This window comes from Haliotis rubra, unplaced genomic scaffold (genome assembly GCF_003918875.1).
Source record: "Haliotis rubra isolate DU_JTF1 unplaced genomic scaffold, ASM391887v1 Scf230, whole genome shotgun sequence".
Taxonomy (NCBI): Eukaryota; Metazoa; Mollusca; class Gastropoda; order Lepetellida; family Haliotidae; genus Haliotis; species Haliotis rubra.
Window position 1 is genome coordinate 178,335 of NW_025766337.1, and position 12,357 is coordinate 190,691.

Genomic DNA, 12,357 nt, shown 5'->3' on the forward strand with positions numbered 1-12,357 from the left:
ATGTCGCACAGTGTTACAAAGTTGTTGGATTTTTTTCACTTTAAATGTTTCTGTCAAGAACAATGACTTTCTGGAGTATATGAAACAAACAGTCTCACTGGTCGGGTGGGTGAATCATTAGAAGAGAACTGACAGTGGTAATAAACAAAGCGAACGCTCTGGCCATATCGTCTTGTGTCGATTTTGGAAATTGTAAAGAACAGCAAGACATGGGGATGCCTACTCCTCACGTAAATTTCTTACCCCCCAAATTACTTAAACAGTACCAAATAAGAAGCCCAATACAACGTGTGTTCTATTTTCTCAATCGAGTGCAGATTCGATAACAATTTCGTTGAGTCCCATCGGGATTCGAACCCGCACTGTCAGAGCGAGGCACCTGATGGCTAGCACACAAAGTCAGCGATCTAACCCACTCAGCCACCAATGCTGCCTGTCAAATGGAAATCTGATAACTCGTGGTCTTGATCACGTACTCTGTGTACACCTCCGACATTTCACGAATTGTGTCTCAGTAAACTTCAAATGGCGTATATTTTCATTGTTGACAAATTGTCCTTCATAATTATATCCATGAAATTGTGTCAGTAGTAGCTTACAGTGGTGTACAGAACTGAAAAAAATAAATATTTTGACCAGAATTTAGGGTCTTTACTGAGATTACAAAACTTCAAGCAGATTCATGGAGTTTTCAGAATCCTCATGACATAAACTCCATTTGTATCAAAGACTTTCTGTGAATACTAATGTCAACTACTCGCACTTCGTGCCGTGGCAGCTACTAGGGTAGCCTAGTGGTTAAAGCGGTTGCTCATCACTTGTATCAAAGACTTTCGGTGAATACTAATGTCAACTAGTCGCTCTTCGTGCCGTGGCAGCTACTAGGGTAGCCTAGTAGTTAAAGCGGTTGCTCATCACTTGTATCAAAAACTTTCGGTGAATACTAATGTCAACTATTCGCTCTTCGTGCCGTGGCAGCTACTAGGGTAGCCTAGTAGTTAAAGCGGTTGCTCATCACTTGTATCAAAGACTTTCTGTGAATACTAATGTCAACTAGTCGCACTTCGTGCCGTGGCAGCTACTAGGGTAGCTGAGTGGTTAAAGCGGTTGCTCGTCACTTGTATCAAAGACTTTCGGTGAATATTAATGTCAACTAGTCGCTCTTCGTGTCATGGCAGGGGCCCTGGGGTGGCCTAGTTGTTAAAGCGGTTGCTCGTCACGCCGAAGACGCGGGTTCGATTCCCAATATGGGTACAATGTGTGAAGCCCATATCTGCTTTCCCCCGGCATATCTGGAATATTGCTGAAATCGGCGTAAAACTAAACTCACTCACTCATGACAGCACATTAGAGTCATTCAGTTGTCTGTCTCCAGATTCTATTCATTACATTAATTTACAGAATATAATAAACTGTTCCGTAAAAGTGTTGAACGTTTCTCGTCAATCTTTGTAACGTTTTAACACTTTTTGAAAAGCTATGTTGCTTTACAAAACAGAGCATCTCTACCGCCTTCTGAAACAGTGCCCTGGTCAAGTTTGATGGTGTTGCCTGTATAAGTCGATTGGTTTGCTTGGTGTCCTGACATGAAGATTGTTTACAGTAGATGATAGTTTTGTGACGCCCTGTGCGTGTATCCATATATTATAGACTTTAGACCTGTGTGGTATGCTTGGTGTCCTGACATGAAGATTGTTTACAGTAGATGATATTTGTGTGACACCATATGCGTGTATCAATATATTACAGACTATAGACCTGTGTGGTATGCATGATTTATTACAAGATGAGGTGTAAAATGGTTCGTCGACAACACCAGTCTATGTAGGACACTTTCCATCTGAAATAGAAGAAAAACACATGTTTCGAGTAATCATTCTTTAAGTACACATGGATGGTTTCCATTCTCAGACAACAGAGGCAGAAAATTTTATCCTGTGTGAAAGGACACAATTGCATCCTCGTGTTTGATATTGTGTTGAGGCATTTTGATGCATACGAACTCGCTTATTTCTAACCAATAATTTTTTTACAGGGTCTTTACCCATGATTAATCTCGATCGAATCCTATTGTGAGAAATGACGTCATGGTCGATGATTGCTGACGTCATTCCACAATTGTGTTTCTCATAAAATACCTGTCGTGATCAGTGCCTGTTTCTAAAGTGGAGAACAAAATGGTTAAGAAATAATGAGTAATAAAGAAAGTATTACACTTACTAGTATGTCAAACTAATTTTGCCAAACATGTTTAAGAATTCATGTCTTAGCTCTCGTCTGAGAAATACAAGAAATGTGTTTATTTGTATATCTAGTGTATATCCAGTGTGTACATGGTGTATATCTAGTATATATCCAATGTATATCTAGTATATATCCGGTGTATATCTAGTATATATCCAATGTATATCTAGTATATGTCCGGTGTATATCTAGTATATATCCAGTGTATATGTAGTGTATATCCAGTGTATATGTATTATATATCCAGTGTATATCTAGTATATATCTAGTATATATCCAGTGTATACATGGTGTATATCTAGTATATATCCAGTGTATGTCTAGTATATATCCAGTGTATATCTAGTATATATCCAGTGTATGTCTAGTACATATCCAGTGTATATCTAGTATATATTCAGTGTATGTCTAGTATATATCCAGTGTATATCTAGTATATATCCAGTGTATATCTAGTATATATCCAGTGTATGTCTAGTATATATCCAGTGTATGTCTAGTATATATCCAGTGTATGTCTAGTATATATCCAGTGCATATCTAGTATATATCCAGTGTATGTCTAGCATATATCCAGTGTATATCTAGTATATATCCAGTGTATATCTAGTATATATTCAGTGTATGTCTAGTATATATCCAGTGTATGTCTAGCATATATCCAGTGTATATCTAGTATATATCCAGTGTATGTCTAGTACATATCCAGTGTATATCTAGTATATATTCAGTGTATGTCTAGTATATATCCAGTGTATATCTAGTATATATCCAGTGTATATCTAGTATATATCCAGTGTATGTCTAGTATATATCCAGTGTATGTCTAGTATATATCCAGTGTATGTCTAGTATATATCCAGTGCATATCTAGTATATATCCAGTGTATGTCTAGCATATATCCAGTGTATATCTAGTATATATCCAGTGTATATCTAGTATATATTCAGTGTATGTCTAGTATATATCCAGTGTATGTCTAGCATATATCCAGTGTATATCTAGTATATATCCAGTGTATATCTAGTATATATTCAGTGTATGTCTAGTATATATCCAGTGTATATCTAGTATATATCCAGTGTATGTCTAGTATATATCCAGTGTATGTCTAGTATATATCCAGTGTATGTCTAGTATATATCCAGTGTATATCTAGTATATATTCAGTGTATGTCTAGCATATATCCAGTGTATATCTAGTGTATATCTAGTATATATCCAGTGTATGTCTAGTATATATCCAGTGTATATCTAGTATATATCCAGTGTATGTCTAGTATATATCCAGTGTATATCTAGTATATATCCAGTGTATGTCTAGCATATATCCAGTGTATATCTAGTATATATCCAGTGTATGTTTAGCATATATCCAGTGTATATCTAGTATATATCCAGTGTATATCTAGTATATATTCAGTGTATGTCTAGTATATATCCAGTGTATATCTAGTATATATCCAGTGTATGTCTAGTATATATCCAGTGTATGTCTAGTATATATCCAGTGTATATCTAGTATATATCCAGTGTATGTCTATTATATATCCAGTGTATATCTAGTATATATCCAGTGTATGTCTATTATATATCCAGTGTATATCTAGCATATATCCAGTGTATATCTATTATATATCCAGTGTATACATGGTGTATAGCTACTCACTGTGGCCAGAGGGGGTGGTGCAGACAGCGTGGCCGCCGAATCTGGTGCAGCACTTTTTCTCAGGACAATCACTATGAGCCTGACACCTGCGAGTTAATGGAGACGCACACGTTCCTGAAATAAAACAGTTTGAATATCAAACATGATACATGTATACTAGCGTTTTACTGTCTTCCAACCAGTGTCACGGGGCACTTAAATAACTGATTGACTGACTGACTTTCTTGAAGTTGGTGAGTGAAACCGGGCATATACAGCAAGAAACGTAAGGTTTACACGTGCAATATCAATACTCCACAGAACTTGAAGCTGGTGAGTGAAACCGGACATATACAGCAAGAAAGGTATGGTTTACACGTGTAATATCAATACTTCACAGAACTTGAAGCTGGTGAGTGAAACCGGACATATACAGCAAGAAACGTAAGGTTTACACGTGTAATATCATTACTCCACAGAACTTGAAGCTGGTGAGTGAAACCGGACATATACAGCAAGAAAGGTATGGTTTACACTTGTAATATCAATACTTCACAGAACTTGAAGCTGGTGAGTGAAACCGGACATATACAGGAAGAAAGGTATGGTTTACACGTGTAATATCAATACTTCACAGAACTTGAAGCTGGTGAGTGAAACCGGACATATACAGCAAGAAACGTATGGTTGACACGTGTAATATCAATACTTCACAGAACTTGAAGCTGGTGAGTGAAACCGGACATATACAGCAAGAAACGTATGGTTGACACGTGTAATATCAATACTTCACAGAACTTGAAGCTGGTGAGTGAAACTGGACATATACAGCAAGAAACGTATGGTTGACACGTGTAATATCAATACTTCACAGAACTTGAAGCTGGTGAGTGAAACCGGACATATACAGCAAGAAACGTATGGTTGACACGTGTAATATCAATACTTCACAGAACTTGAAGCTGGTGAGTGAAACCGGACATATACAGCAAGAAAGGTATGGTTTACACGTGTAATATCAATACGCCACAGAACTTGAAGCTGGTGAGTGAAACCGGACATATACAGCAAGAAAGGTATGGTTTACACGTGTAATATCAATACTTCACAGAACTTGAAGCTGGTGAGTGAAACCGGACATATACAGCAAGAAACGTATGGTTGACACGTGTAATATCAATACTTCACAGAACTTGAAGCTGGTGAGTGAAACCGGACATATACAGCAAGAAACGTATGGTTTACACGTGTAATATCAATACTCCACAGAACTTGAAGCTGGTGAGTGAAACCGGACATATAAAGCAAGAAAGGTATGGTTTACACGTGTAATATCAATACTTCACAGAACTTGAAGCTGGTGAGTGAAACCGGACATATACAGCAAGAAAGGTATGGTTTACACGTGTAATATCAATACTTCACAGAACTTGAAGCTGGTGAGTGAAACCGGACATATACAGCAAGAAAGGTATGGTTTACACGTGTAATATCAATACTTCACAGAACTTGAAGCTGGTGAGTGAAACCGGACATATACAGCAAGAAACGTAAGGTTTACACGTGTAATATCAATACTTCACAGAACTTGAAGCTGGTGAGTGAAACCGGACATATACAGCAAGAAACGTATGGTTTACACGTGTAATATCAATACTTCACAGAACTTGAAGCTGGTGAGTGAAACCGGACATATACAGCAAGAAACGTATGGTTTACACGTGTAATATCAATACTTCACAGAACTTGAAGCTGGTGAGTGAAACCGGACATATACAGCAAGAAAGGTATGGTTTACACGTGTAATATCAATACTTCACAGAACTTGAAGCTGGTGAGTGAAACCGGACATATACAGCAAGAAACGTATGGTTGACACGTGTAATATCAATACTTCACAGAACTTGTTTGTCGTCAGCGCAGCTTGATGACGGTGGAAGAATATACAACGGAAATCGTTAAATGAATAAACAAGATGTAGTTTCCATAACTGAAGGGAAGCAAGGCCTGTTTCCACCCGATAATACACGTATACCTTAGTTCAGAGTCATAAGACCACCCGATCCCCAATGTCCAGCTATGAGGCCACCCGATCAACAATGTCTACCCCTAACAACACGGCCATGTGTTACTGACCTTGGTGTGAGTCGGGAGCGTCGGGGTTCGGTGTGCAGGTGAAGCCCACCTCGCAAGCACACATGGCGTCGACGGGGGTGTTGGTATTCGGGGTCAAGTTACAACCTGTAACATATACCATACATAGGAAACTGAAATATATTGTTTACAATCGTGTGAGTACAAGAAAGATACGTTAAAACGCCAGTCAGACAAATCGTGTTAGTATTAACCTCAACAACTGTAAAATAAATTTGAGCTGCAAGTTGAATAGGCGTTAAACATTCTAGGTTTAGATTCGTGTCGTAATTCGTGATTTTTCTCATGGGACGCGTTGGATGTGACCAGTCTGATGTCTGGATGTCTGACACATACCAGGATTCACACGTAGAATAATTATAACGTAGCATAGATATTTACAACTTTCTGACGTGAGTAATAATAATAATAATAATAATGTGTCCATTTATATAGCGCCAAACTCCACACTAGGTATGCTCATAGCGCTAACAATCAAGGCCATTATTACCCCGGATAACCCAAACTGCCTGTTAGGCGCTAGAAGGTTATAGTCATATGACTTTTTTCAACCGGGTACCCATTTTCCTGCTGGGTGAACAGAGGCAATTTTGAACAAACTCACTTGCCTAAGGTGAGACCACATGTATCACATGTGCTTCGTTATGGGGCAGGACTCAAGTCCTAGAAACTGTCAGGAGTCAAGCTGCCAAACACGGTCACCCATCCAATCAGTAAGGTGATTTAACTCCGCTGTGAACAATATGCCAGTCATGTCATGGCGTGTCGACTCTGAGGGGCACGTCCGAAGGGGTGCAGGGCCGACTGGTAATCTGAGTTTATCAACTCGAAGACACATTTGCGGAATACTTTTGAAAATCGTTTTTGACGTTTGTAGGCAATTCGGGAGACAGTATCTGCCTTTGTTAGCTTAAATTCCATATTAGGATAGACTCGTCCTTGTGATAGGTGAGCTACCAAACTTACTGCTTTTCTCAAGGCCGTGAGGCGTACATACTCCTGTCGCACTTCCGGGAGAAGTCTCCTTACAGCATTCGTGAAATCCGCAAACCGCCTGTCTCGTGCAGGGTTTGGACGGACTGTTGCAGTACTGTGTGAAGAGCTCCCCTGAAACAAACGTGGCCTTTCATTAAAAGTTAGCAAAGGCACGATCACTGGATGACGTCATCTTTATGTATTTCTGACAATGCGTGGATGTGATGTCACGTCGTTAGAGGCCGCTTCGAGAGATTTAAACTATGTAGCGATGAAAATGACTTAGTCTAACAGCATAAGGTTGAAATAAAGAAACTGTTCCAAAAGAGTTATTAAAATCAAGTGCACCGATTGTGTGCAGTATTCGTACGGCGTTGTTTTTTTCAATAAGCCGACATTTTGTAATTGTTTATTTATGGTTAAACTAAAGTGGTTTAACGAGAGCACAGGTACTTTTACTCCCTTGGTATATATCAACAGAACTAGCCTGATCGTGGTATGGTCTCTATCTGAAGAAATCGATCAGTGGGTGTCTATCTGAAGACATCGATCAGTGGGTATCAGTAGGGCAGGAAATGTCTACTCACTTATCAAACAAATCCCGGCAGAAAAACGCCACGTCCGGAAGCAGCACTGACCACTCGAACAGTAGGCATCCGTCTGACAATCACCGGACACGCCCTGCTGGAAGAGGAAGATATAGATATAACAGTAGGTGTCCGTCAGACAATCACCGGACACGCCCTGCTGGAAGAGGAAGATATAGATATAACAGTAGGTGTATGTCAGACATTCACCAGACACGCCCTGCTGGAAGAGGAAGATATAGATATAACAGTAGGTGTATGTCAGACAATCACCGGACACGCCCTGCTGGAAGAGGAAGGTATAGATATAACGGTAGGTGTATGTCAGACAATCACCAGACACGCCCTGCTGGAAGAGGAAGATATAGATATAACAGTAGGTGTATCTCAGACAATCACCGGACACGCCCTGCTGGAAGAGGAAGGTATAGATATAACGGTAGGTGTATGTCAGACAATCACCGGACACGCCCTGCTGGAAGAGGAAGGTATAGATATAACAGTAGGTGTCCGTCAGACAATCACCGGACACGCCCTGCTGGAAGAGGAAGATATAGATATAACTGTAGGTGTCTGTCAGACAATCACCAGACACGCCCTGCTGGAAGAGGAAGATATAGATATAACAGTAGGTGTATCTCAGACAATCACCGGACACGCCCTGCTGGAAGAGGAAGGTATAGATATAACGGTAGGTGTATGTCAGACAATCACCGGACACGCCCTGCTGGAAGAGGAAGGTATAGATATAACAGTAGGCATCCGTCAGACAATCACCGGACACGCCCTGCTGGAAGAGGAAGATATAGATATAACAGTAGGTGTCTGTCAGACAATCACCGGACACGCCCTGCTGGAAGAGGAACATATAGATATAACAGTAGGTGTCTGTCTGACAATCACCGGACACGCCCTGCTGGAAGAGGAAGGTATAGATATAACAGTAGGTGTCTGTCAGACAATCACCGGACACGCCCTGCTGGAAGAGGAACATATAGATATAACAGTAGGTGTCTGTCAGACAATCACCGGACACGCCCTGCTGGAAGAGGAAGACATAGATATAACAATAGGTGTCTGTCAGACAATCACCGGACACGTCCTGCTGGAAGAGGAAGATATAGATATAACAATAGGTATCTGTCAGACAATCACCGGACACGCCCTGCTGGAAGAGGAAGACATAGATATAACAGTAGGTTTCTGTCAGACAATCACCGGACACGCCCTGCTGGAAGAGGAAGATATAGATATAACGTATATAGACGTATAAATATAGGTACATGTGGACGTAGAGATATAGGTAGATGTAAACGTATAAATATAGATGCATATAAACGTATAAATATAAGTACATATATATGTTTAAACATAGATACATATGAACGTATAAATATAGATTCATATAAACGTAAAAATATAGGTACATATAGACTGCTTCCATGCGGCTTTTATTCCAAACAGGAGTGGGGAGAGTGAGTGAGTGAGTTGGCTTTTACGCCGCTTTTAGCAATATTCCAACAATAACATGGCGGGGGACACCAGAAATGGACTTCACATTATGTCCATGCGGGCAATCGAAGCCGAGTCTTTGGCACGACGAGCAAACGCTTTAACCACTAGGCTAACCCACTCCCCGGAGTGGGGAATCACTACCATATCCTTCAATATGCAGGGCGGTGGGGGCTCACAGAGGTTGCTCGCTCACCCGGGTTCGATTCCCCACGTGGGTGCAATGTTTGAAGCCATTTTCTGATGCCCCCTCGTGATATTGATGGAATATTGAATGGATAAACGAGAAGGTATAATATATTACAATCACGTCACCCTAACTGTATCCAACTCCCACCTAGCTACAGTTACGCCGTGTCAACAGCACACTTCCCCTATATATACGTAATAGTAGATCAAATGTAAAGAGCGTTCAATACTTACAATGGCGGCGAGAGCTACAGTTGTGAGGATCAGGTAGAGCTCCATGCTGACAAGTTTGGGACTGAAATGAAAATCCTCTCCGCGTCAGCTATTTGTACCCCTAATGATTGATGGATTACCCCCGAGCACCTGTCACTCAAACTTCTCTGTGTGTCACGTTATCACACATAACACTTCTAAGGGAGTTATTTCTATATCAACCCTTCCCATTCGAGAATTAATTGTGGTGTGATAAAGCTAATTAGTCCAACAGGGAAGTATACCTCTGTAACTCATAACTATAAACATCTATTTATGACAGTTTCGAATGGTTTTAATTACCCGAGATGGCGGTTTATGGGTGACATCTACCTGAACATCATTAGGTATCAATGTTTTGTTTTCTCATAAAATATATTCTAAATGAATCAACTGTTCATTATTCTCTTTGTGTTGAGAATCGTTATGAATTCTTTTAATTTCTTGAACAGGACTACCACTTGCGCGTCAAAATCTTGGTTCAGTATGAAAATAAATGCTGAAATGTTTCCACTGTCCAGAGACGAACGTCGTTTGCAATGTGTCACGTTTTATCACTGCCTATTTTGTCAGGTTACTGATCTTGACGTGATCCCAGGGTGTCACTGGGCCAGACGGTCTTAACTACCGGTACACTCAAGCTAAATTAACACAGATATTTGAATGTTCTTGTCAAAGAAGGAACACAAACACCCATATGAAAAATGATCGAATATTTCCAAGAATATTTTTGTTGAAAAATGCTACCTCGTTACATGAAAATCTTTGTAGAACAAAGCCGTAAAGAGTATCATGTGGACTTTGTCAGGGGCTCCTTTCACGAAGCGACCTTTACTAAGGTTAACCTTTACTCCCAGTCTTTAACATTACACTTACAATCACCTTAGTGCTTTGTGAAAGGAGGCCCAGGTCACCAGATGAGTTAAACTTGTCATCTGACCAAACAAAAACAAAAACAAAAACAACCAAATATTTCAATATATTGATTATATATTTTCATAAGAGAAAACTTTTCACGTACTTTATTGAGCAAGAAGTATATTATATTTTTTTGTGTGTTCTATTTATTTCGTGCACATTTCCAGGATCTTCTTTGAGAAGAGCACTTCACTGAAGCAGATTGAAACAAGTTGATAATAAAGTGTTATTTCACCTGATCATAAGCGACATATCCAGTTTATATTTTCAGACAGTTTGTCATACAGACCCTGAAACGAGTATACCTAATACTGCAGCCCATGAAGTCTCCGGGTTCCATTTTATTATTTTTATGACTATCATTTAGGAATAGTTTTTTCTGTAAAATATGTTCATTACAGACACTAGCTGTTTGACTAAATTTCAGATGACAGCATTTTGTAATCACCACATTTACAATACACTTAATATTCGAGTCTGGTCGAAAAATATTTGAAATTAATCAACGCTGATTTTATGGGAGTAATATCTGCGGAACTGTTTATTATAACCTCGAGGAATGAAGCCACGGGCGACACGAGGACAAAATGCACATTCCTAAATAAAATACGAAAACGCGTGAGGTTCTCCATTCATTGTAAACACGCCGGAAAATGACGTCATCATGTTCTTACCGGCACATATGACCATCAGGGGTTCGTCTTAACCTGTCATCTTGTTTACGTCAATTTCATACACCTGTCAATCAAACTAGGTTGCCCCAGGCAACTGCAAGTGACGCATGTTCTCGCAAGTATGCATATTCTGTTACATCTTCACAAGGATGGGTTTTATCTTGTGGCAAACAACCTCTTCTGCATTTTGATTTTAGATATAACAGTTTAAACACTTTGTTGACATGTCGCATTTCTCGATTTAATATTTTGGTACGTTTAGAAGGTGAAGCTAAACAACGGTTATGATTATCACTTCCGGGTCAAAGTTTATCCCATCTGTGACAGGTGATTGATGGAGCGTAGACTGGATGGTAAGTGTTTCCGATTTCAGGCGACGAAACAGGTGTGTGTTCAAGAAACAAAACACGTGTGGGAACACATGGACGTGTGATGATTAAGTGAACTATTCACCACAATCACTTATAGTGTGGGGCCAATCAACCAATCTCTGCAAATATGTGTTTTTAATACTATTCACCACAATCACTTATAGTGTGGGGCCAATCAACCAATCTCTGCAAATATATGTTTTTAAAACTATTCACCACAATCACTTATAGTGTGGGGCCAATCAACCAATCTCTGCAAATATATGTTTTAAATACTATTCACCACAATGACTTATAGTGTGGGGCCAATCAACCAATCTCTGCAAATATATGTTTTAAATACTATTCACCACAATGACTTATAGTGTGGGGCCAATCAACCAATCTCTGCAAATATATGTTTTAAATACTATTCACCACAATGACTTATAGTGTGGGGCCAATCAACCAATCTCTGCAAATATATGTTTTAAATACTATTCACCACAATGACTTATAGTGTGGGGCCAATCAACCAATCTCTGCAAATATATGTTTTAAATACTATTCACCACAATGACTTATAGTGTGGGGCCAATCAACCAATCTCTGCAAATATATGTTTTAAATACTATTCACCACAATGACTTATAGTGTGGGGCCAATCAACCAATCTCTGCAAATATGTGTTTTAATACTATTCACCACAATCACTTATAGTGTGGGGCCAATCAACCAATCTCTGCAAATATATGTTTTTAATACTATTCACCACAATCACTTATAGTGTGGGGCCAATCAACCAATCTCTGCAAATATATGTTTTAAATACTATTCACCACAATCACTTATA

General features: G+C 39.4%; 1 protein-coding gene across 1 annotated transcript; it reads right to left on the minus strand.

The window, feature by feature from the left end:
• Positions 1-1,761: 1,761 nt before the first annotated feature.
• LOC124278041 (keratin-associated protein 10-6-like) lies at positions 1,762-9,691 on the minus strand. Its single transcript, XM_046713791.1, has 6 exons — positions 9,545-9,691; positions 7,610-7,706; positions 7,014-7,154; positions 6,030-6,134; positions 3,915-4,028; positions 1,762-1,840 (listed from the first exon to the last, which is right to left on the minus strand). Exons 1-6 carry the CDS (start codon positions 9,587-9,589, stop codon positions 1,821-1,823), a joined length of 522 nt encoding a protein of 173 aa, XP_046569747.1. The 5' UTR covers positions 9,590-9,691; the 3' UTR covers positions 1,762-1,820.
• Between the last annotated feature and the right edge of the window lie 2,666 nt (positions 9,692-12,357).